General features: G+C 41.4%; 1 protein-coding gene across 8 annotated transcripts in view; it reads right to left on the reverse strand.

Moving 5' to 3' along the window:
- Window positions 1-27,320, reverse strand: part of baiap2a (BAR/IMD domain containing adaptor protein 2a) — a 50,545-nt gene that overhangs the window by 13,108 nt on the left and 10,117 nt on the right. For 5 of the 8 annotated variants that reach the window (XM_054606886.1, XM_054606889.1, XM_054606885.1 and 2 more), the window contains exons 2-7: window positions 23,681-23,756; window positions 20,573-20,659; window positions 18,068-18,100; window positions 9,040-9,101; window positions 7,756-7,827; window positions 4,978-5,115 (exon numbers count right to left, since the gene is read on the reverse strand). In XM_054606886.1, the coding sequence (XP_054462861.1) occupies window positions 4,978-5,115; window positions 7,756-7,827; window positions 9,040-9,101; window positions 18,068-18,100; window positions 20,573-20,659; window positions 23,681-23,756 (468 nt within the window). The remainder of the gene's footprint in view (window positions 1-4,977; window positions 5,116-7,755; window positions 7,828-9,039; window positions 9,102-18,067; window positions 18,101-20,572; window positions 20,660-23,680; window positions 23,757-27,320) is intronic. The other 3 variants (XM_054606892.1, XM_054606887.1, XM_054606891.1) reach the window with 1 other exon arrangement.

The following is a 27,320-nucleotide window of genomic DNA, read 5'->3' on the forward strand; positions in this document are numbered from 1 at the left end:
GTAACATCTGCTAATAAGTATTGACTGGTTAAACAAACTGAACTTTGGCTTATTGCATATAAATGAAACAAACACACGTTTATTTTGGTATACAAATCAAGCTGGCGTGTCATGGGTAAACACCAAATACACTTTTTGCTGAAAGCTTACAATGATAAAAATGGCTACCTTGTTTGTTGACACATGACTCTGATACCCTTCCATATTAGGAGATGGTAAAGACAAACACTGCCTCAAGTTTGTGAATATTACTTTTGTCATTTCAATCTTAGCCGTAAGAGTGAAAAAATGTCATAAATCCTCAAGTTCAGTATTCGTAAAGCACTTGAATAACTTTTAGAAAGTTTTTCCATTATATTATAAATCATATTTCACAAAGATGAAAGAGAGAGTTGTTTCCTGCAGCTAAATGTAAGATCCTGTGGTGCCACCACACAGTGCAGATGTATCTCATCTAGTAACCACCAGAGCACACTACTTCCCCACTGCCAAAAGCAACAAGTTAATTCACTGGGATTCCATGTGTGTAGAACTATTTTATGTTCGTAAACAATACTTACATTTTTAAGGAATGGCCTTTTGCACTAGCAGTGGTAGAAACCCACCTAAACCATTACACAAATCCACAGAGCCAAGTTGTCAAATCAAGCAAGACACGGATGAAACGATGAACGCCTTTTCCTCCTGAGAGCAGCCTGACCTTATTCTGTTCTTTCTGTACACCTTAAGCTCAAATTAAGCGCATTGAAACTGGTTCAGTTAGCTGCGTTAGTTCTTTGCAGGCGCAGCGTTCAGTTAAAGGGCTCAGCATCATCTCAACAAGCTAAAGGGGCTTGTCAAATCCACATGGCCCAATTCTCAAACTCAAACCATTCAAAAGGTCACCAAAGTAACCCAAGACAATGACAGCAGTGGGAAAGGCCCAGGCAGACAACAGCCACTATTATATCTGAGCGACCTCGGGTTACATCATAGCTGGAATGACTTGTTTTGCAAAAGGTTATGAATATAAATGAAACCTGCAACACTTCAATGCAGTTCTTACATGCAGGCTTTAACAGATCAACATGGCTGACTCCCTCAAACACTGACATATTCAGGACGAAATCCTGACAAAATATGACATCATACCCTCTACTGCACTGTACACTAACCCAGCTTCCAGTAATTACAATCACTGACAGGGGACGGTTTCACACCCTTCCAAATATGAAGCATACAGACTGTTCACAACGTCGACACTGTTGATACTCATTTTCCTTCCTGGAGGGATTCAAAAGCATTTTCCCTACACAGTTGAGAGCTGCTTACGTCTGCTCTTCAGTTCCTTCATCATCAGCACTCTTTGGATTCAAAAGAATTGTATTGTAACACTCCAGGGTGCACAGCAGTAAGCAGCAACACATACAGTATTAAATCTACTGGGCGTGTTTGTCAGTGCTTGTTTACTGCACGTGCACGTCAACAGCGCCCTTCTTTCTACATCTATATCAATCCACGATTCCAGGTTGGAAACACTTTTCAATTTTATGACACAAAGCTGAAGAAACCCGGAGCTTATCAAACATCTCGAGACATTCATTCTGATTCCTGAACTCCGTCTCCCTATCGCGGTCTGAGCTCTTATTAACAGCCTATGCAGTGTCAAGGAGTTTATCTAGATGGAACCCCTTTCTTCTTCTACCTTGGTCCACTCCACTGAACTACATAATGAGCTGATTAGCATTTTGGCAGAGGCTTTTTCCCCCCATTGATGAGATGGCACAGAGGAAGTGTCAGAAGACAGGAGAGAACGGGGAAGGGGAGGAAAGACAGACAAAGAGACAGACAGAGAAGTGGGAGACACAACAGCGAAGAGTGTATGAGAGAGAGATCAATGACATGTGGCCGCTGCCAGACTGCGCTCAGACCTACTTTACTTTTTAATGAAAAGAGAGGAGGTATAAAAAAAATAAATAATTAAAAAAAAGACTTCCGTGCTTCTCATCTGCTAGAATAACACAGATGTGGTAGAGGAGGACGAGGAGGCGGATGAGGAAATGTTGATCTTGCCTTAGCATTAATTGTACTTTCTCAACTGCCTCTGAAAGTACCCATCTCTGTCCGCACTAACTAAACTAAATAGTGTTAGACATCGGTCACTAACTTAGCCTTTCTAGGTGGATGTAATTGTGAAGGGTCTTGAGGGAGTGCAGGGCTCTCTGCCTCTGTGTGTGTCGTCCTCCCCTGGGGACTCTGGTACAAACGAGTTGACTTCTCGCTCACACGCCTACAGCCATGATATGATCAGTGAAAGTGAGCAGGCAGATAATTGCTAAAGGAGATTCAGTTTCCTTTTCTCTGCTAACTGACGTTATGAGTCCAGAGCCTGATGAGCTTGCTCCTCTGCGCAGATGGGCCCAATTGCTCGGACGTAGAGAAAAAGTAAGAGTAAGGTGCTACTACTCTCTATGTCCAATGTGCATCAAGTTTAAACTGTTGGGATTGTTTTGCCTGCGGGCACATCTACTTTGATCCACAGCAAGATACTGCATCATACAGTACAAACTAATGGGGACGAAACATGGTATCATGGTACTCTGCGGACAAATCCTTACATTTTTAGAGAACCCCTGACCTTTTGTCTGTCGTCACCATCCGAACAAATTCATGTCAAAGTCTATTGGGCAGATTGCCAAGAAATGCCAGGAGTATCATTATTTTATTTTTTTGCACCATGGTTAGGATACAATTTATTGCACACATGATATTTTGTAATAACTAAGCACATTCATACTGTTAAGGGGATGGACTGTTGTGGCCTTTCAGAACCTCTCAAGACCACCTTTAAATAAGCATCACTACTCATAAGGCTCTAAGAAATGCAAAACTGTCGGTAGGTAAGTCCAACATATTTGTATTCTGGTGTTTAATGAAGATTACGGCCTTTGTGGGCCTTTAATATGGATTAAGATTTGTATTTCTAGATTCATTTCTTTCATGTTTGGACAAAACTCTAACTGATTTGCAATAAAAGATTCCTCCATTCCTGTTAGTCAAATTGTGCTCCACCTAACCTAACAGAGGCCTAATTATGCAACAAATGAGGCAGTCAGGAACATGTAACAACTTGCCATTCTTGACTTAGGTTTACCTGCTTAGTGCACTCAAACAACCCTCCCATCCCCGGTCCTGCTGCACGCAAAACTGGACTGCTGCACGCTGCCAATTATGACACTTCATACAACAAATCTCCTCGTGGCATTCCTGACACAGCGGAACAAACTCAATGTGACAGAGCTGTGAGATCAACCAGCACTGTCATACCATCCCAGGCAACAAAGGGCAGATGTTTGTGTGTATGTGTGATTGTATAAACTCAGAGCCCTGGACAGAGGAGGTGCTGTATTCCACAACATGGGTAACAAAGAGCAGGTTTTCTTACCCAATGGACTCTATAAAATATTGTATCCATAAGTGTTTGTAGAATCATGTTTCTAGTCCAGCTATTGATCAGAATCCGTCATGTCACAGTGAAACAACAGCAGCTCAGCTTTTACCCTGCAAGCCTCTACCTGTTAGAGATTTTTGTTTCCACCCCTCCAGGCAGTCAGACTTGCAGCAGGAAAATGGCGACAGTGTGACAGCAGTTCCTTCACAACGATATCACTAGAAGCTGCTTCATTTTTTCCCCCTCAGTTTGACAGTAACAGGTTACAGGTCTTAACCAATAAATTACTTAACTAAACAACACCACAGTGAAGGCCTACAATCGGGTTCAAAACAGAGGTGGTATGTGTGTGTCTTTGAGGAGGGAGAACAATAGGATGGAAAACTAAACTGACAGATAACTAATTGAGTTATGTCTAACACCGAGGGTTCATTCCAACTCATCAAAATTCATTTCACCTGAGCTGCTCTGTCGGAGGTTGCTTTGCTATGGAAATAATCACATGAATGATGACGGCCAAAACAAACACTGCTTTGTTCCTTCAGTGAATCATGCGACTGCTTCGATTGAACATATATAATTATTGTGAGCGTTGGCCATCTGATACTAAAGACCAAAGCTTTTGCAAAAAAAATATCATCTTTGATATAAATGTTTGAGCATTTTATCCAAATGTACTGAAGCAGTTACACAAGCATGCCCACTGTGTGCCATGCCAACCACCTTTACCAAAATAAGACACTGTCATGCTTCATGTTTAATTGATATATTCATAGTTCAGCAGCATGTTTGACATGGCTTTTCATATGGGCCTTTACTGTCCACTTTCCATCTTAAATTTGAAACAAAACAAAAATCCAAAAATCCAATTTTACAGCAGGATGCTATATAATAAATAACTACACCAAACAACATGTGTCTTCTTACAGTGCAAGGACAAAAAAAACAAAAAAAAAACTATAAAATGGAATTTCTTTTAAATCTTAGTAAATAATAGAGTTCTTCTTTAAGCTTATATCTTGAAATGTCAGTGCTTGAGGTAAATCCCCCTTAGAGGATAACTGAAAAAAACCCTCATCAAAGTAATCTGCAGAAACACATTGTCTGAAGTAAATTAAATGCATCCTTCAGTACATCAATTAGTGTAGCTTATCTTACTATCTTTTCAACATTTGTGTCTATGTGGCTGCTGTATGTGTTTGGATTTGCGAAAAATTGGCACACAATTCATAACCAAACCTCCACTATTTGTCTTCCCACTCAGGGCACCTCATCGCCACTGCCTCCTCTCCCATCTTTGCTGTTTTGTGAATTCTCTTTACTTTATGAAGAATAAAGTCATTATTTTGCACCAAGACTCATACAAATCCAATCCAACAGTCACCCACATGCATGAAAACTCTGCTAAAAGTACAGCATGGATACAAAATGGCTTGAGTGTTCATAATGAATTTGTTTTTGTGCTTTACAGTACCCTTCTAAATTAAGCAGTCCATTATGACGGTAATGAGACATCTTCATCCTAATTGTTTATTTCTGAGGCTCACCTGCATCTCCTTCTCTCCGTACTTGGAGGGGTTCTTGCTGCCCTGGCTCTTTCTGCGCAGCTTCTTCAGCTCAGCCTGGCACTTCTCCAGACTTTCCCCTTTGTTCTTGTGTTCCACCTGGTATTTCTTCAGGGCAGCCTACGTGGGGAGGAAAAGGCAGAGCACAAACACAAAATCAGGACCATAAAATCGAAAAAAGCATGGGTGACTGACTGTGGGACTTATGAACAAATGCACAACAGTGCTTCAAACCCATTTCTAAAAAGTTTTTAGACAGATTTTTACTTTACAAACAAGCAACTGGATTAAACTCGATTCACTTCGGTATGAAAATCATCTCACGGTTATTTCACCTTCATTTTTGTTGATGTTTCTGTGTGATTCTTTTTTGGCAACTGAAAGCAATCTTTTTAACCTTTCTTTTTAATCTAAAAAAAAGCAAGTACATTTACAAGATTCTTTTCAAGAGCCATGCTTGCATATTTTTTGTTTTCCAGGTTTGATTTTACAAACATCACAGCTCTTGATTGTGTCTCCTAAAACGTCCACTGTAAGTGATTACCCATCTCCAGCATGTTTCAAGTTGATTTTCTCAGGGTGGTGAAAAGAAAGAAATCAGTGGCAGCCTGCAAAGCCAATGTGTGATTTGTAGCAAAACGATTGGCCTAGTCCTTTTACAGCCAGGGTTGATTTATTTAATTCATTTAATTTGCTTGTTTAATTATTTATTTTATCGAGAATAACAACTTTTTTTCCCAAGATGAACCAGCTCTGTTGCTATAGTAACTGTGTCTGGTGTGACAAAGCCTATGTGGTTTCTGTACGAGGCAACATTGGCTGAGGAGAGCTCATGCGTGAGGGTCCACCACCCACATTTTTTGTACTGAAAGACACAGAGGACGGAAGTATTCTCTAGGTACCGTTGGGCTGAAAGGGAAGCTGAAAAGAAGCTGTTGTTGTCACTGGAGGAATAGCAGTATGACACATGCAGGATGTTATTAACTCTGTGGGTCTGAGCTGAGCTGGAAACTGCTCAACAACCAGCCACCTCACAAAAATAAAACAAACAAAAAAACGTACGTTTACATTTTAACATTAACTGTTGCTGATTCATTTTCACGGTCAGGAGCTTCTCTGAAATATGAATTTGCTCAACATTTCAAAATGGGACAAAAACATTGTTTTGCCCTGGTGTTGTTTTTGAAACCCGATAACAATGAATGTTTCATCCTTTCCTGTCTCTCCTAGTCTTTAAAGGTGAAGCAGCACAACCAATATGGGTTGCTCTGCTATTCATATCTGTAACTACCTGAAGGCAAGGCTTCCCGGTGAAAAAACCCATCACGTAGATCATACAGTGTAGTGATCATTAGGGAAGACACAATTTGGTATTGCGAAAAGTTTGCAGGGTTTAATTGGGTAAACAAGATAATATCCCTATAGCATCCACTTAATTTGAGCTGGAATGTTCCTTCTAATTAACAAATCAAAAGCTTATTGACTTTTGTTTGCAGCGCCAGTACCCACAAGTCTCAATCACAGGCTACTATTGCAGACAGATTATTAGTGTGATTAAATCTGGTTAGAAACAGAGTGGACAGAGGATGAACTTTGGTAAACTTTGAGAATCGGACCCTTATCTCTTCCAGCTTATCTGCCAGAAAAAAATCTATGCGCTGTTTTTTTCCTGCATTTTAGGTTTACTGAAATGCCCCAATTCTGACCTCAGTGTTACAACACCCTGGGTAAGTCATTATGCGAGACAAGAGAACGAGAGACGGAGAACAAAGCGAGATGCACCGCTGGGAACAGCACACCCAAACACACACTTAAAGTCTTGGAAAACAGAGAGCTTTCCTTCAAGTCTTTTTTGAAGTCAAAATTTCAGATGATTAATTCACAAAGTCTGATACAAAATGACTGCTATTATCACCACAGCAGAGCTGTAGAAAATAAATTAATGTTAATGGATGTTAAAACCTCAGGAGGTACGTCAGAATAGAAATGTCTTAAATAGTTGATGCACTTGATCTAATGAAAGAAGTATGAAACATTTCCATATCTTTTTCCATATAAATGTAGACAGCCAACAATAATCTGGCAGATGTGTATGGAGTCCAAGATTACTTGTAGATCAAAATAAATATAAATGATGAATCAAAACACTGATTTTACTGATAAGCCCCATTTGTTAAGTCAAGAGGACAAAAGCCTACAAACAAACCTTTTTCCATTTAATTTTAGGTTCGAGTTAAGTGTATGTGAGTGAGTCAGTCAGTGCCTGTAAGCCGAAGCAGCTCATAACGTGGTTCTTCCAACAGTACAACACAATAATGGTAACATTATCCCATCCCCCAAAACAACAAGCAGTGCTGCTATACACTCAGGCTGCATCCCACTCATTCTAAAGATATCTCATGTAGACCAGCTCCACCGTGCTTACACACTCACACTCACACTCACACTCACACTCACTCACACTCACTCACACTCCAGGAGGGGTTTATTATAATCAGTCTAAACTTGACGGGTGAGCAGACGTGAATGTTATTTCAAATCAAATCTTTAAACACACACTTTCTCCAATGAGCTCAGAGCAGACTTTTGGTCCTGATGTTTAAAACACAACTTCACCTCCATCACTTTAGTCAAATCAGGCCTCGACAGATTTGATGTAACGTAATATAAAGCACTAAAAATTAGATAAAATATGGAGTGCACTTATTGGATTTAAGGCTGTCCTCAGGCTCCGGGAGAGCGAGCCAATCAGATACTCACAGTCAGATAACGAGAATCCAGGTCCACCTTCTTCTCCAGCTCAGAGAGCAGCTCGTTGTGGAAGGATTTTAACTGGGGAGAAAGCACAAAATCAGTTCAATAAAATAATCATGGAGGCTGCGTGTGGATACCAAGGTCAACGACAGAGTTGTCCACATTAAGTTGTATCCAATAGACAAATAAGCTATTAAAATAAATGTGTTATCCTCATTTACTCAGTCACTGAATAAATGTTTTATCAACAAAGTCCCGGCCTGTGAAGCCTCTCTCAGCTTGCAAATCACTGTCACTGTCACTGATTCAGTGCTATCTGACACAATATTTAGTCACTAGATTGTAAATTGACCTGCATGAAGGACCGGCTATCATATTAGAATAAAATGTCCAATTTTTCCTCTGCTGACATTCATTTATTTTTACCAACTGTGAATGATAATATCAATTATCTTAAATAACGGTTTACATATACACATCTTTCATTATAATTTTTCAACTCAGAAATCTTTTCAATGAACTGAATGAAAAATCTAAATTGATCATCTGGTTTTGATATTTAACAGCAATATACGTATGTGTATAGGTTAAAATATGTGAACCGGGTTATGATCTATCCTACATTCAAATGATACAGTTTAATGGATAGAACAGGATGTCTTAAAATAAAAAAAGATCAGATTTGGGGAGTACAATCTTTAGACTAAGCTAATTCATCTCAAAGTGGCTGAAAGTGTTTTTGCAGAGTGAGGACTGTGAACTTTGTTCCTGATTTTTTTTTTTTTTAGATTGGAGTCATGCTGAGGAGCCAATACAAGATAATAACAAGGTGATCGGTATGTGGAAGAGGAAGGATTGCATACATGTGGACAGTCATAGCGGCGGATAAAGACGTAAAAGAGCAGCTGGCTCAAGATCCAGGGCGTCCACATGATGATCACCTAAGCTAAGGGATTCCTCTATACTGAACACACACTAATTAACTTAATATTGACGTATTACATATTACCCAGAATGCCATGCTGCTCAATTAACTCACTCCACTTCCCCAACCACCTCCAGTATTAGCAGACTGGATTTTATACGAACTCAGCATGTCTGTTCATTCAATGTGAATTCATGTTCAATTATCCTGTATCCATGTACTGCCCAAAGGGCTCGAGAGCTCAGGGACAACGACTAATTGTTAAAATATTACATTATGAGACCTTTTACACAGCCAGAGCTTTTTTAGAGACCGTGTGGTGTTGAACCACACAGCGACAAACCCTTTGAGCTTAGAATACCAACCATCTCTTCCAGCTGAACTTGGATCTGTCTGTGGACCTCAGCCATCTGGAACAGCACATCCCCTGCACAGAGAGAAAGAGGGAGACAGGGAACACGTGAACAACACTCACCAGCAAAAGCATTCCTAGAGCAGAGAAACAGAGAGGAAGGTAGTAGGAAGCTAGAGGGGAAAAGGGAGGAAACAAGAAAAGCAAGAGAGAGAAACAGAGAGACCCCAGCGTGCAAAGCTCATGCAGCAATACGAGATACACAAACATACAGGACATGTGACTTGTTACTGGGACTACAGACAACATGATGGAGGTTTTTTGGTTTTTTTTGGAAGTACAAGGTTACAGAAAACAGAGAAATGAAACGATAACAAGTGATGACAAGTACGAAAATGGGGGGAGACAAAATGCTTAAAATTAAATTCTGGTTCTTCAAGCGTGTAAGTGCTGATGTCTGGTGGAGCTCAAACATTTTGCCTTTCTTTCTTTGATTAATCTTAACATCAGGCAATGTGATTTTATACTAGAACAAAAAATAAAGACCTCAAAGAAAGGTTAATGTCTCCACACAAAAAGGAAATGACCAAAAGAGAAGAGATAAGGAAGGGTCATGCAGCTAGTGAGAGTGTTTCATTTTCATATACCTACAGGCTGCCTCTTCTGAATATGCAGTGCATTGTCAGGAAAAGGAAAACAAAGAGCTAAATTGAGCGAAAGACACATATACATAGAGACCTAGTGGAAAGACAGTGTGAGATCCGCATGTACAGAAAAATGAGACACACATACATTTCAATGACCAGAAGCTCCAAAGCCCCTTAGCATTAGCTCTGTCTGACATATTGCATCTGGGTTATTGTTGGTGAAAACCTGTGGTATCAGCTAGTATTAATAATAGTTTTAATTGATTATTCAAGGAACGTTCTATATATTATATGTAAATTACAGAGTCAATTGAACGAGATGTAAGTAGAGTTAAATAAGAGGGCTGCGATGAAAATATCAATAATGCTGTGTCATATTTTGGTATCATTTATAAAAAAATGAATTTATCCGCAAAGCAGTTGCATTTCAGTTGCAATTTATAAATATCCATCACAATTTGGCAAATGTGGGGCACTATCAGAGACAAGACTGAACTATGTTAAAGTACTATTTGTCACTGTCTTACTGCAGAAAGGAATGCTGTGTAAAGAAAAGTAAGTACTGGACATTTGTGGCTGAGTAGGAGCTGCATACTGAAGTGCATCATTTTAGAGCTCACATCAGATTTTTCTGTCTCACACTCCCCTGCTGTGTCCTCTTTTGAAAGCGGACCTGTAAGAGTTCATCTCAACCAATAACAAAACGCTTCATAAGTGAAATCAGAACTTGTGCAGAGGTGCTTTCAGTAAAAACTTTGGTAAAACACCAAAGGGCTTTGGAGTGGTCTCCTTCTCAACAGACAGCACGTACAATGCAAATAGCTATAGACAGACAGTGAAGCAGGTTGGAGTGTTAAGACTATTTGGAGAAAAAAAAAATATATAATATATAATCAATGTTCTGCAAAAACATTATATTCAGAGCTGGAAAAAAGTTACATTTTCATTTTTGTATTGTTGAGTTGGCAAAGCAGTAAAGGTATTTGAACAAAAAATGGTTTATAAAATGCTATAATATTTTTGGAAGCACATATAAGAACACTTCTTATGAATGCACAGTATTTGTCAACAATTGTAACATCCCTTATGAAGTCAAGCCTCCATTAATGGTGGGACACACACGTGAGGAGTTACAGTTGTTGACAAATACATCAACTCTTATATCTGCTTACAAGTACATTATAATGTGTTTTTTTAAATGTGTATTTTTGCTGCCAACAGATGCTATAAATAGGATGACCTAATGTAAAGAGTTACAACGACGTCAAACAGCAAAAAGATGAATTCCTGAACAGTCTGTGCCTTTTAAAACAGTGGTTTAACTCTGATATAGCAAATGACCTACGAATAAGTCCAATTATATTTCAACCATCCTGTTGACCATGTTAAGTGTGTGCAGAAATATCAATGGTATTTAAAAGACGTTAATTTTTTTTTGAATGCATGCTAAATTCAGTGCAACCACTGGCCCTACAACTCGTGTATACCCAAGACAGCCAGGTCTTCTGCCCACGGTGCAACCTGCTGATTTTGTGTCTTACAGGAGCAGAGAAGCGGGCCAAAGCCTCCCGTCAGTTCCCAGCAGGCCTGCTAAGCAGCTTACAGATACTCATCCCTGATCTTCAGGCTTAGAAACCCTGGCATTCTGTTGGCGGCTTCAACTAGCTGGATCAATTAACAAATGAGCAGCCATCGCTGTGCCACACACACACACACACAGACACACAGACACACAGACACACACGTGACGTAAACTGGCAAGACAGGGTGTTTGCAAAACTCCAGGAAGGTAAGGCATGAATGAATCTGCGAGAGATCTCATCTTGTCATCCGCAGTTTCATTACTGGGTACGATGCCACAGCAGAGAATTTTTTAAAATTTTTTTTTTTTAAATGTACTCACACTTTGGAGATGCAAACAGTTACCATGGCAACTTTGATATCATATCACACAACAACACAGACTATTGGACTGCAACATTCAGGGGACGTTAACAGCAGATAATTCGATCAAGCATCAATAAAGGGGAATAATGCTGAAATAATTTGAACGTGCTGTGCAGCATCATTTTTTTCTCGTGAAGAAATAACCTGGCAGGCATGACAAAATCTGTGAGACCGAGCGTAAGAGCTCAGCTGCCATCCTGACAAGGATATCCACATACCAGCTAGGAGCAACATGACAGATAGGTCGATGGCCACAGTGACACACTCATGAACTCGCAGAGAATGAACATTCCTCAACGCAGATACACAACCACTGCTCTGAAAGACTAGTCAATACTGTATCAATATTTCACAGCTGGCTTCCGCCCTGCGTGTTTCCCTGGTTGGGAGAAAACAATAGATCCTCTGTGGGGAGGTGTGCTTAGGTTGATCTGCGCCTGCAGCTCTAGCTCAGTGACAAGCAGCCACATGCCCGCCAGCTTAAACCACTGAGTCACAGAAGGAAGCACTGACTTGGGTGCATAGGAACAGACTGTCCCCTGAAGTATGACATCAGCTGTGTGTAGATGTATTGACTGCTTGTGTAAGAGAAGCGATGATACGCCCACATAGGTAGAGAAAAAGAAAGACAAAATGTGGGCTACGGAGCAGAATAATAATTAAATAAAAAATAAAAAAAGAAGTGGAAGTTAGCAATGTTGAACAGAGAGAACAAGAGGGAGATGGAGGGAGGGAGAGAATGGAGGTGGATTGAGAGAAACTGAATCACTGGTGAAGGTCAAGTCAGATTCACTACGGGTTGTCATGGAAGCAGGATAATGCTAGGGTCGTTGCCATGGGAGAAGTTGCAAGAGGAGGTGCAGCGGCTGCAAAGTGTTACAAAACACTGTTCAAAAGATCTCCACCCTTACTATCAGCTATCATCACATCAGCATCTACACTTCCCTGGGGAGGAAAGTGGAGTGATCCCACCTGCAGAGTCTGTGTACAGTATGTGTGTGTGTGTGTGTGTGTGTGTGTGTGTGTGTGTGTGTGTGTGTGTGTGTGTGTGTGTGTGTGTGTGTGTGTGTGTGTGTGTGTGTGTGTGTGTGTGTGTGAATAATACAGTGATGCTAATATCTGCCTACCTAGCATGCCAAATCATAGGGGAAACAAACAAGTGGCAGGTATAATGGGGAAGCGGGATAACGTGCCAGACGTAAGTAATAGCTGAGAGTCTGGGTGGCTGTGCGCGTGGGTTTGTGTACATGTGTGTGAGTACACTCCCTGTGAAACCACAACATGTAAACACACTTAATCTGGATCACACGCACACGCACACACACACACACACAAATTTCGTAGTTCTGTGAACTGGATAATAAACTCAGTTTGAACTTTTCACCCACTTTGCTCATTCACATAGCCTCTCCCAAAGAGAAAACTATTGATATACAGTATATATTACGCGTTGCTAAATTTGGAAGCTTCGACATCACAGCTGTTCAACCTACTAACCCAATATAAGTTTGTCCTGCAATGGTGTCATGCATTTGGGCCATAATGAAGGCTTTACAGCAGACATGTAAGACTGGTCAAAGAGAAGTGGGCCAGAGCGCTACTGCAAGTCTTTACATTTATTCTAAGAAGGTCTCAGGTAGGTTGTCGTGCATTTTCTGGATAGGACTGTATGTAGCAAATCCAAACCATCTGGTATCAATGAGCCTCTTTTAGGCCACTGTTCCACCAGCCTGAACCACTGAACACATCTTATAACAGCAAAAAGCTGAAACATAACGGAGCAGTTATTGGACTGTACGCTCAGATGAAAGAGTATTTGTTGTGTAAAATATTATAAAGATAGCATGATAGTAATTCCGTTACTAGTTCATTTAGAGCTCAAACAACAACATACGATGAGTCTTGAGTAGTCAAAGCCTGATGGGAGATGTAGTTTTTGAATTTGAAGTTATTGAATAAAAATGATAAGGTGTTCTAACCCGGGTGTCATACTCAATACTTGATTAAAAAGCCAATTCAGATGTAGAGCAGGTCTTTGTGCTGAAGCTCTATAATTATGAATTCCTGCTCCCTTATTATGCAAAAGCCAAATGGCTGCATAGCCAATATGTCTTAACCTTCTGCCTATTCCCTTCTACAGAGTTGATGGTTGGTCCAGAGCATCTCAGCTGGCTGGTTCATTAATCATGTTGCTGGGGGTCATGAACTGTAGCTGGTTGCCAAAGTCCAGGTGGAACCACTCCATAAAAATATGTTGATAACAAAACCTGACTTTTGTGATATCAGTCATGAAATATAAACCTATTTACCGATTTTAGGGTACATAGGTTCAATAATTTAACAGAAAACTACACAAGGCTGCAAAAGCAATCCATGATTTAAACCCTCATAAAAAACAAACATGTCCCCAGAGAGAAAGTTTGATCACAGCAACCAAATGACATAGTATCTGCTTTTACTTCTTACTGAAAGTATAAATAATAAATTAAAAGAACTGTGATTGATTTGACAAACTCAGGAGAAACAGAGCAGCAAATGAGGTAGAAATAGTACGCTAAAATAATAGTGAGGCAAAAAAGATTGCAGATTAAAATCAGGAACAGGTACTCTGACAGTTTACAGTGTGTGTACTTGTGGGTGGTTGTGGAATCTGTTAAAAGATCTAGGGTCTTTATGTCTCTCTGCTGTTTAGATCAAAGTCATCTAAAAAAAACTAAACATGTAGTTTAAAGGAAGAGCAAATTAAAGAGAAAACAAATTTTGTGCTAGGGCAAAATAGGCAGACATAAAGAGTAGAGCAAAACGTGTAGTGATGGGGAAAATCCCTCGAGAATGTAACAGAAAAGGAACCGACGTGAACTCGTACACACCAAAGCTGTGTAGCAGAGCCCTTCACGCTTGAAAAAAAATAAACCAGCAGAGTCATGCATCTACCTGTTGAGGTATGGAGACTCAAGGAGTGGCTGAGTGAGTGACTCTGAGTATGTGTTATTTGATCTAGGCAGTTAATCCCCCCTTAAAAAAGGGTCTCCAAACACAGAGTGTATTCAAGCCTAATGCACTAGTGAGGGGAAACAATGGTAGGCATGTAAATATTATTTCAACTTATTTTAAAGTGGGTAAAAGGATGCTGAAATCCTTGACCTTAGACTTTAGGTCATGATTATTGAAATATATCATGCATAATTTGTGATGTGTTTTGCATATGGCATTGCTCTCATATATGCGAGTGTGAGTAGACCTAAACTCAACCTGAACTCTTGTAATAGTACGTAGCAGCAGCAAGGTTTTTTTTATTTTAATCCTGCGATTTCAGCATCCTTTTACCCACTTTAAAATAAATGGAAATAATATTTACATGCCTACCATTGTTTCCCCTCACTAGTGCATTAGGCTTGAATACACTCTGTGTTTGGAGATCCTTTTGACCCTTCGTTTTTTTAAGGGGGGGGGATTAACTGCCTAGACCACTCCGACAAAAACTTCAGGAGCCCCTGCATAATCCTGACAGACACCATTTAAAAACCCAAACGCCCAAAAAGATGCAGATTTGCACACATTACAAAACCATATCACTCAAAGTCCACCCACTGGTTTGATCACACTTTCACTGTAGTATGTTGTTGCATGCCAGTCTAACCAGTGCAGGATGTAAATGGTTTGATAATTCGTCGACTGGAGTGTAAGTGAATGTGTAAAGGAAACAGAGAGTTCGTCCATGTCCATCCCAGCTGTATCTACCTCACCTTCAGCACATTCCGCTGCCACGAACAAATGAAGGGCAACGTGAACGAGTGTAGATAGAGGGAGAGCGTGGGGGCCACTGGCTTTCCCATCATGCAGTGCGTGTCTTAGAAATAGAGCAGGAGAAGGCAGGGACCCCTGGGATGTTGGGACGGAGCTAAGAAAAGAGCTCCTCTGCTCTCATTTAAACAGGGACAGGTGCTGGAGGAGGAAGAGAGGTAGGCCAGACTGAAGACAGAGAGACATTGAGGGAAACAGAGAGAGAGAGAGCGAGAGAGCTGCGTGTTTACAGTATGTGTACTCGTGGGTGATTATTCAAATACAGCATGTCAGAGTTAACGCTTCACCCACCACCGCTAACCTCTGCTCTTAACAACGACATATCATTTAGCCTTTTAGATGGCACCCAATTACCAGCAGAAATTGAATGCATATGTCCCAGATCCATTAACCTAAAAAAGACAACTATGATGCATCAGTTTGCAGCCTCATTTTCCCTGTGTGAACCTTTTTTTTTTCCTCAGGTAACTTGGAGGGCTATGAGGTGGGTTTTTTTGTGATCCCTTTCCCCAGCAGCAACCTGCGTAAGCAATCTATTGGTTGACTGCATTATGACCCCATTTCTTTCTCTAATGCATGTAATTTCCCAAAAGACACGACTTTGTGCTGAATCATACATGTGTGTTATTAAAACATGGCAATTAGCAAGGTTATAGCAGTTGATAAGAAAGGGGGGGGAAGATATTTGATTTCCTCTGGCTGAGAGGCTGAACTGTAAGCACTTTACATTCCTCTCCAGGTTCTTGAAAACAGACTAATCAGCCAAATGGCCCGAGAGGGAGTTTATTTTTAAATTGTTAACCAGAGTAAAGAATGAGAGCCATAGCAAAAATGAAATACATGTCTTACATCTACTGGGAGTAGGCTGGTAGTTTATAGTCTGACTTTTACGTATGTCCAACAGTGAAACAGCAGCATAGTGGAACACACACAGCCAGTTGAGCAGAACTCAAACTCTACTCCATTTAAGGACGCTAAAAGAACAGGCTGACCATACCAGCAAGTCGTAAACAGAAACCCACTTCCTTCAGAATATAGGACATAACCTCTTTACTATTCTGTCAGTCCAGGAAATGTAAAACACATACAATTGGGTTTAATAAACTAACTCTGATGTCTATGAGCTTTTCAAAATCCAAACATTGAAAATTCAAAATACCTTTTGAAACCAGAGAAAAAAGATCTACAGTCATCTGTTCTAAAATAAATGGATATACTTTGCTGGTTTTTAGATTCACATTTGTATTTTGGGTTTCTACTAGAACGTGTTTAAATGCTTTAAATTCAAAAAAACTCAAATTGTCTCTCTGTATATACATGTATTCTCACTTTGTCCTAAACGCTCTGTTTCAGCCCGTCTCTTTAAGCCCTCCTCCCATATAAAGCCCAGTATGCTCTGATTGGCTTGTGAGAAAAGTATGGCGCCCCTTTGCAAAGGTAGTTTGCCTTGGGGGGTATATTCAAATGAGCCTGCATGTGACATAGGAATGGGGCACAATCTGAATGGCTTGTTCACTTACATTCTGATCTAGGCAGCCCACAAAAACTGACTGGGTTTTTTTCTTATTCCACTGTTTTTGGGTTGGTAGGCACTCCAGATACCCAAATGTATGTGCACAAGCACTGCTAGAGTGAGTTTTCCATGATATGTCCCCTTTAAAATGTCCCAGTAAGCAATAGGCCATGCTTTGTACTGCAGTGGGTGGTGTTTCTGAAACTTACTGTCAACTGGTAGGCCAACATGGCCTCCAATGGGTCGGATTAACTAGACTCTTGTGCCTCTATTCGCTAACACAAATTTAATCAACAAAAGAGTTGTGCTAAATCATGAAATCAAACCATTTAAGAAGTAATCTGAAGAATAATGGGATAAAGAGTAGACTGTTTTCTGAGTTTGTTAAATGCAGCGGAGGCAGAAAAACTAATCTCTACCATGTACAAACACTTGATTCAACTGACTCTGAGCCTTTTGATAGCTTTTTGTAAGAAGGCAAAGTTGACTGATTGGTTGGATTTCTGTCAGTTACAACAAAGATAAAGGAGCTCTAGGAACGATGACGAATCAAAATACTAGGAATTTCAGGACTATTCAGCTATGGGTGTGGTGGAAAATAAGTAGTTCAGGAATACAAACACAGTGGAGCAGAGCTGGTTGGAGAAGATAGTCGTAAATATTTTCAGCCCCACAAACTCTACATTTCCGGCATTTCCCTCGAAGGGTTGGAAAGCCACACATGTCACTGAGGTAATAAGTGCTTACTCTTTCCTCACAAGGAGGGATAACGGAGGGGGAGGATGGCAGAAACAGAGGGAGAGAAGCGAAAGAGAGGGCAGGTGTGTGCGTGTGTGTGTTAGTGTGCGTGTGAGTGTGCATGCATGTGTGTGTGTGTGGGTGGAAAAGTGACAGGCGATGATTAGCCCAACCAGAGGAGGATGTGTGGGAGGGAGTGTGTGGGAGTAGTGGGGATGGCGAGAGAGAGAGAGAGAGAGAGAGAGAGACTGACTGTCTCTTTAGGCAGAGATATACACAAGTGGATTAAAAGAGCACTCATATTGTAAAAACACATGGAAATGACAAGAGATAAATGCACAGAAAATGTATACAAGTGTAATAGGCGTGAACACATGCATGCACATACACACCAAGATTGGATTCCTGAGGGAACGTACTGGGTTCTAAAGGAATGAAGTAAGACCAGAGTAGAGAGCATGTTAATTTGTCAATAATAAAAACAGCAACAGTGGGCATTATTTCACAAGGTAATTTAATTCCCTGCTTAAAGCGTACTTTTTATGTGTGTGTGTGTATGTGTGTGAAAGAACGGAGGGAAAAAAAAAATGGAGGAAGAGATGGAGAGCAGCTGCCGACTCTTAGGTGTGTAGGTGGCTCGTTTGCAGGTCTTCTCTTACAGAGCCTCTATGGAATTAACGGGCTTTAAACAGGTGCAACAAGAGCTCAAACTCATGCGTGCATATGAAGGTGTGAGCATGCGCAAATAGAGACAGGCTATAGAAAAAAAAGCGGATATTTAATATATTTTTTAAACAATCAGCCAGTCAACAACGTTAACATGATGCCAACTGATCATGTGACTGACCTGAACGTGGAAAATCATGGATGTAGTGTTTTTGGTGTTCACACTCATGTTCGTCTCTACCAGTTACTGGGGGGCAACAATTTAAAATCGGAGCCTGAGCCTGAGTGTAGTTCAAATATACCAAGCAAGCAACAATCATCAAACCAAAATATACTTCCCTCCAAGCCAAAATATCCCCTGGGTGTTATTTTTTTAAAGTCTCCATTAATACACACATTACAAGCGGGTGAAATTATCTATAAAAGACAACTTTACTGCAGGGAAGAGAAACAAACTTTGCATGGCAACATCTCAAATATAAGATTAGGATGGTATGAAATTCAATAGAGAAATTCAAAAAGTTAACTCTTGAATTGAATCAAGATTGTTAACTTCAACCGATATCTCACATCTGTACTATTTGCGTTGTCAAACTCAGAACATAAGCTGTGGTTTGTTTGGCTAACCTCCAGCGCTCTCTTTTCCTCCAATCTGTGGCTATTTCTGTGCTCTACCACCGGTCAAACAGGAAACTCTGAGCTTTGCGACTCATCCCTGCACGCAGTTTGACAGGAGGTCAAGGCCCTGGCGCCGAGCTCAGGGCGGGGGACTCGCGAGCAGGTGGCTGGAAAATAAAACAACTACAATTCTTCCCTTGTGAACCACAGTGGCATGCAGTAGGGAGTTGGGTGTAGCTGGCGCATTGTCCTGGAGACTGACAATGAACAACAGGGGCGAATATCTTTAGCTACACCACAGCTTTTCCTTTTTAACTTACAACTGCACAAAGCGATTCAGGCAATGAACAGAAACAAAAACAGACAAAAAGACAGAGAGGATGAGTCATTTTGAATATCCAGTCCCATGCAGATCTTCCTCCAGGCAGAGTTTTTGAAATTGGAATCAGTTTAAGGTTCCCTCATACAATCTTGTGACTAAAGAGGAAAGCAATTTGATACGTTTCCACACACACACAAGCACATATGCGCAATTGCCATGGCAATATGTGTAACAACGAAGGAGGTCAACACACATTTAATAGTTTCTGACCCAACCTATTCTTTAAAATAATCCCTCGCTGTTAGAGCCACAGTGTTTTTTCGGCCCTAAAAGAGATTAGCCCAGATCTCAGTCAGATCACGTACATGTTTCTCTCTTCTTTTTCGACAAGTTCAGCTGAGGATGTCTGGCTTGGAGGAGCCCAATACTGTAAGTGAGTCTCAGTTCAACACGAAGACACTGCTCCCGTATCAATGGAAAACCTCGCAGAGATAGAGAGAGAGACAGGGACGCTTACTGAATAAAACATCCTGAGAGCACTTTCATGTCAGTCCCTGTTGGCAGGGCTGAAGGAAAACCCAAACTAGATCTTAGCTCGACCGCAACAAAGGACCCCGTCATATCAACAGCTATTTACACGCAGATCAAGCAGTCAAAAAGCCCAATCAGGGCAAAGGGAATCTCTTCAAACAGGAGCTGATTTCCCAGGGGCTGGTGACAGCGAATCCACACTCACTCAGAGACGCCAATCACCAAGGAAACAATTCACTATGAGAGGACCAGCTGTTGGTTGACAATTGACCTCTATGTTTATAACTAGAACATACGCACACAGACAGGCACACTTAGTTGACATGACATACACACATCACAGAAGGTGCAAGACGTCTAACATCTGTGTTACGGATCTTTTTTTCAATACAAACTGCTAACCAGTCATATAAAAAAGGCTTTTCCAAAAACAATCTCAACTATCATCTATAGGGTTGTAAATAAATTATGTTCAGCTACAAGCTCACTCATTGGTTTCCTCCAGGACAAAATCTTACAACAAACTGCTTTAGGACTAAAAAGATTGAGTAAACATTCTAACAAAAAAAAACACCTCCTGTATCGACCCACACGCGTCTCTCTGAATGCAAATTAGCTTCCCCTGACAATTTCTTTTTACACAGAGTGCTGGTGTGCGTGTGTTGCTGTTGTAGGCCACGGCGGCCAACAATAAGAAAGGAAAAGAGAGAAAGTTGGAAAAAAAAAAACACAGGTCATCAGGTGAATGTCAGTCACTTACCTAAATCTTTGGATCCTTGACTTTCACTGGCCAGTTCACCCATTCTGACTAGAGCATCAAAGTATCCTTTGGCAGCAAATGTCACATCTAGAGACAAAGAGAAGCAAAACAAGAAAAATTAAAGCAGGATGAGTTATGAAGTTAAAAGTAACTGTGCATCTTAGCTTTGAGTAAACAACGTCTGCCAGCAGTCTGGCCTCAAACATTTGCACTCGTTCCTTCTACTTTTGGTTTTCCTCAGAGTTTTTGAACAAGTGAATCGCAGCTTCTCAGCACCAGAAAATAAGCAGCACTGATGTTGCTATGCAATTACTCAACATCATCTTGTTGGCAATCTGCATGCTTGATTGCGAAGAGGAAATTATTTTCTGACAGATAATCTGTGCTTGATGGGGAAGCAACACGAACATTAAAATATGTTTTTCTGTGATGTTTTGGTAATGGCTTAGTGTTATACTGGGAAGGAAAGTTGGTTTATTATCGGCACAAAGCGTATGTGAGCAATTTTAATATTTAAGATGTTTTTTGGCACTAAGTATATTCCCCCTACTCAGTCAGTGAAGCCTGATTGTTGATCAAAACTCAACAGTTTGTACAGTTCCCAGATTTATAATGGCAGGTGTTTGAGTACATTTTGGGGCATTTTTTATACCTAGTCTCTTCTTGATCCACTTACAAATAGACAACAAAAATGCAATATTTGCCAGCCAATAGCTAAAACATTGTTGTGTCTGCAAGTGAATAGTAATGTCACAGTGTCAACCACATGCTGATAACCACCACTGTCCTTTTTCTTTCTTCCATTCCATTGCGTCTTTTTTGTCAATATGTCTGAACACTGGACGGCAGGTTGAGACGGTGACTTGGCGGACCTGTATTGACAAAGCTTCAACCTGCTGTGTCCACCCTCTGCTACACTGGATTTCTGTATTGCGGCCCAAACTGTAGCATGACTTTTCAGGTGGACGGGGAGGAGAAAGAAGTATTTCCCTCTGGCGTTGATGGAAGGTGTAAAAATGTAACTCTAATTGCCTTTATGATCTAATGGGGTTACCTATTTGATCAAAGAACCCCCTTATACAGTAAGAGAGTCCAAGGGTCAAGTAGAACAAGACGTCACAGATTTGTGCACACAAACCTATTCATGTACACACAAAATGCTTGACCTCTGCTCTATATCTTCAGGGTACACAAAAACAATCAGTGAGGCTACTGCTAACCTAATCAGCAGCCATATCTTTTTTTCCTCTGTCTCGCTGACTAAATAAAGATCAAGAGTACTCCTGGTTGTCCAGATCAATATCCACCTCAGTCCCTATTATTCCAACTGCCGCTGTGCTGGCCAATAAAAGGTCACACAGGGCAGAGTCGGCTTCTAGCGATTTCTGCCCGACTGCCGTACAGCCTGCCAATCGGCCCATCTCCAGTGAATAATGGACGCCGCTTTTAGAGGTGAATTCAACAGCGGTCCAGGTGACAGATGGGCCTTGTGCCTGCAGACAGCTGCCAGGTGAGGGACACGTTTACAACAATAGCCTGGCAAGGGGCAGGCTTATTCTAGCAGACAGATGCAGCCCTGCCATAGAGGAAGTCACCCAGGTTGGAAGCCGTGCAGCTCTGCTCCGAAGATGAGGCACATATGCTAATGCTAACCCAAATTAAAGCTGAGTCAACGGCAGAAGACGGCGTGCGTTTCCCCCTTCCTCTCTTGGTGGGGGAACACCTGAGAACTGAGAGCAGAGCCTCCAGAGCATCACGGCTGATTTCTAGTCATTATGCCAAACACACCCCCGCTGCTTTGCCTTGATGTGGAAAGTGTGTGTGGATGTCCTTGTCTGTACACGCAAGTTTGCACATGTGCGGTGGGGGACTGTGAGAGCAGGATGGTGGGAGTTTCGTCAGATTTTCAAAGTGATCTCCAAGCAGCAGACTCTTTCTTCTTGCCCAATGCTGCTGCAGCGAGTATGTGTGTTTGTGTTTGTGTGTGTGTGTGTGTGTGTGTGTGTGTGTGTGTGTGTGTGTGTGTGCAGCTGAAGGGTGGCTGAGCAGATAAGCTGCATCTATACGGATACTTTACTTCTGTCTAATGAAATGTGTGGCGAGGGGCTCACAGAGACAGACGGAGAGGATTACCGGATCTCTGATTACAAGGCAGACAGACAATTGGTAGGGGAGGGGCTCATCTCAGAGTTACTGATCCATCACTCACACTTCCCTCTTAAGAAGAGGTGGAAGAACCACATCCTTAATCAGGACAACGATCATTTCCTGTACTTGCATCGTCCTCCTCATGCTGTCGGGGAACTTGTAAAATAAGTTCCAGGCTGTGTTCGGTAGGCAGTCGGAGTCACTCAGTTGTATGCATCTGTTGCTTTTACACTTCAGAAACTCTGTTAGAACTAGCGGCTCACTGCTGTGTTAGAAAACCTGGAACATGTCCATTTAGCCTGATCTAGCAAGCCCACCAACGGAGCCCTTTTGGCATTTCTGGTGCTGAATAATTTCAGTGATTGCACCATATGGGTGGAAGTGTGTCCTCCCATCCCCCTGCCCCCGCAAATCAGAGCCTCTTAGTCCGTTGGGTTGAGCCAATTCTGCAAAGTGTGTCTTTAATGGCTCAGCCGGTCTGTCTCCTACCTATACCAAGGCCAGGATTAGTTATTGGGTGTGTCAGTGGGGGAAGAAGGGGAAAGAAGCACAGGCTTGGAAAGGGGGGGACACGCACTAATTGCTGGATTAGTTGGACTGAGGGGGTTTAGCCTTGTGTTAAGGTTGGGTGGGACATTTTGGGGGAAAGTTTTGGGACCTTGTTACAAAGTCAGAGAAATGAAAAATCTCAAAAAAGCATGATGGATGGCTGTTAGTGTTTAGGGAGCGACAAACATTCATCCACACGTTTTCTTTGGTGAATTTGAACGCAGACAGAAAGCTATTCTCACTTCTGCATCACATGAGAGGCCTCTTGTTTTTGTCAGAATACACAAATACAGAGCGGTAGATAGATATACAAGAAAGAGACAGAGAGAGTGCTGGCTTGGCCGTCTGCCCAAACCTGCAGCGAAAAAACAGGCAGCACTGAGAAAATAAAAGAGAGAAAAAAGGACTTACTGGCAAGGGCCTTTTCATAGTTCTTCCCCATGGCAACAAAGTTCCGTAAGCAGGGGTTGAACTGCTCCATGATGGTCTGAAAGAGAAAACAAGAGATAAATGGGAGGTAGAGGTTTCACTTATCAAGAGAGCGAGAGTCAAGGGCAGAGAAGACGGACTTACACCTTGATCTATTCGTTCTCCATCGCACTCCCTGCCTCTATCTCTCTCTGACATACACAAACGTCTTTCAGATGCACAGAATCTGTCTCGCACAGAGCAAATAGCCACCGACTAGAATCTTTGGACGCACTAAGTGGTTGTCTTGAATGTTGATGAGGGCAGGAATGGCTTCCTCCACCCACATCCTGTCCTCTCACAGTGAGAAATAGTCCAGGTGGGCTGAGGCAGTAGAAGCTGGGGTTGATGGTGGTGGCGGAGGAGTGGGAGAGATACTCGTGGTCTAAAAACTGACTGAAATTTGCATTTTCAGAGATGCATGTTGTTACCCTTAAGAGCATGAGATGACAGAAATCAAGGGTCCCTGTGGTTGCTAGAGAACAGAGCAGTGTAGATTCTACAGACATGGCCATAATTCCTCTGCATCTACAATTAAAATGAAACCTATAATCTTTGTTTAATGCAAGTATCCTGTCATAAGAAACAATCTTATTTATTACTATAAAAAGAAACCAAGCAAATGTTGTCACTCGCCGTTACTGCAGATATGCAAGATCATAATAAACTGAGGGCAGAGTCGGTGTAAATGCAGAGTTGCATGATGCCTGACATCTCCCACCATCATCGTTTCCTCTACCTCTCCTTCCTCCCCCTGTGCTTCCTCCAGGGCTTCCTCCAATTAGCCGGTCCCCAGTCAGCTAGTCAGGAACAGCCAGGGGACAGAGAGACAACCACAACATTGCCGCAGCAGCAGTCCCTACACCAGCCATCAATACTGCAGGGGAACACTTAATAATCGACTTCTAGCCTGGATTCACACTGTGGCAGAATATTATATGGCAAGTTGCCGCCAGTTTCAACCTGAAACAATCATGCAGCTCATCCTGAAAATCATCAGCCTCTCAATCTTGCTATCTGTCTTTTGTTTTTAATGAGAGACGAGATTTGGATAGGACGCTACATGTGCATGTGCGCTCGCTATGGTGTGTTTCCCGTCAGGAGTTGAGGTTCAAGTGGCTCGAGTGCAGCACAACCCACCTACAGTAGAAATACCAGTGAGTCACACATAAACCACTGATACCGTCATTACCAGCAGGAACTATTTTACTACGCCTCTCCATGAAAGCGCTTGTATCTAAAGCCGGTGCGGCCAAAACTGGACTGGATTACAAAAACAGGGACGATGAAAAGAGATTCAGTCACAACCAATAAGAACCGTCAAAGATGTGGCCTTAACTATTGTAAATACTTTTTAATTAAATTGGTTCACTTGTGCTAATCATCAGGGATGCATTTTTATCTACGTATTACTACGGCTTTTCTAAGGCTTCAACTAATGATTATTATTCAGTATTGATTATTCTCCCAATTGTTTTCTCAAATGAAATGATCAAATTTTTTCTCTATTAAGTCTCATGTAGCTTATTTTTTATTTTGAATAACAGTCAAAACTCAAAGATTTTCAGTTTACTATACCCATACAATCCTGACATTGAAAAACAGGTTTAATTAATTATTGACATAGTTGCCATTTTATTATTTTATTATATTGATCAAATAATAATTTAATTGTTTCCAAAGTTTTTGGTCCAATTCTGGTCCTTGTGGCTTAAAGTGTAAATAAGTAACAAAAGTGAGCAAAAATACAGGTGCACTTCAGGTTCCCAAGGATATTAGCTGGCTGAACTCCCTGTAAGGTTCCTGTCTGTTAACTGGCTTTAGCCCTCAAGCAAAATGGACTCGTAGCAAGTCTGTGCACCACCTCAGCAGCTCTCAGGAACACAGTGACAGTCTGGGGAGAAACTTATTTTGAGTTATGTCCTTGGAAAAAAAAAGAGCATATTTAATACTGCAGACTCTTGAATACACAGCTGATTACTTTTTTACAGAGGGCACTGTGTCATCTTTTTTGTTTTACATAAACCTATCCCCAGGCTACCACAAAGAGACGGTGGAATGAGCTTCATAAGCTACTCTAATAGCAACTTAGCAAGTTAAATCAGCTCCTTTTATTTACCATCTGGCTCTGCTAGTCTAATATATCAGAAGAATAGGCGCATAATTGGGGAGAATCCCATCTTCAAGCACTCACACAGCACTCGTATAAAAAAGGTATCCCCGCTCTCGCTGCCTCTGGGAAGATAAAAGACTAACACATCCCTCAGGGCCTCGCTAAAGAAATGTTTATACCTAAATGTTTCTTCGCTCTGCCTCACTCTGAAGTGGAGTGCATCTCATAAATTAGGATAAGGTCACATGAAACGCACACACATCATTCATGCATCAGCGTGTACTCGTGCACACACCTACATTAACACAAGGCTTTATAATAAAGAGTGGTGGTGTTTGAAAGTGGTGGGAGGATTACATAACAAAGCAAAGCCCTGTGCAGCATCATTACGGCACACTCTCCCACTGAGGAGGACAAAGGTAGCTGACACAAGCCTGGCCACTATTCTTACACAAACTTTACACACTCACACATGCTGACCCACTGCCGCTGAATAAACATACAGAAAATTCTTGCAGTTATGGAACATAAAGCATTATATGATTAGCCACGGATATAACTATTATATAAGAAATAAGTTTGCAGCGACATGCAGCTAAGGGGAAGTGAAGAGCAGAAGAAAAAAAAAATACAATGGAGGTAGGTTCTTTCTTCATCTCTTCATCCCATTGTTGCTAAATTTGTCATCCCAGTTCTCTTGTACTACATTGTTACCCTAATTGTGCTGGTTAATTGGGAAATGGGGCCAGGAGGCACTTGACGTTGTGTGACATGAAGAGAGATAGAAAATTGCGAGGCTGGAGTATTTCAAGAATAGAGCAATTGTGTATGTGTAATCATGTATTGTATATCCCCTTCCCATTGAAACACTCCTCTGTATCAGCTTCCACTTAAAGGAGTAATGAAATAAGAACTATAGAACTATATCACTATATCACGGCTGAAGTGTTATCTTTTCCTTTGCAGAGACAGAGAAGCTGTCCATTTTACGACTTCCTACACGAGGGCTGAATGAATTCATTATCAGCACTCGGGCCAAAAATTAAAGCAGACAATTAAAATTAGGGCAGAGAATCGTCTCCTACAAAATTAATCAAATCTGTTCGACACCAATTTGTGCTGTGGGGTGAGACAGGAAGAATGTGGAGAACCCGGGAGCGGAAGCATTAAGACTGCAGATAGGAGAAAAACACTAGATTAATATGACTTAGGCTGGCAAGTAGCAAAAAACATGTGTGAAATAGATTGTCGACTAAAACTATGGGATATTCATCCGTCTCCACTCATTCTGATCTGTCACACACACACACGCACGCACGCACGCACGCACACACACACACACGCAGCAATTACATGCAAAGGGGGTAATTTCAAAGCAACAGCAGCTGATTAGAATCAGGGAGAGTCACACGCAATCAGAAGCCAGGATGCCGTCATCATCATCATCTGTTCGTTCACACCTTCCCCTCG

The sequence above is a fragment of the Anoplopoma fimbria genome, chromosome 11 (assembly GCF_027596085.1).
Source record: "Anoplopoma fimbria isolate UVic2021 breed Golden Eagle Sablefish chromosome 11, Afim_UVic_2022, whole genome shotgun sequence".
NCBI classification, from domain to species: domain Eukaryota; kingdom Metazoa; phylum Chordata; class Actinopteri; order Perciformes; family Anoplopomatidae; genus Anoplopoma; species Anoplopoma fimbria.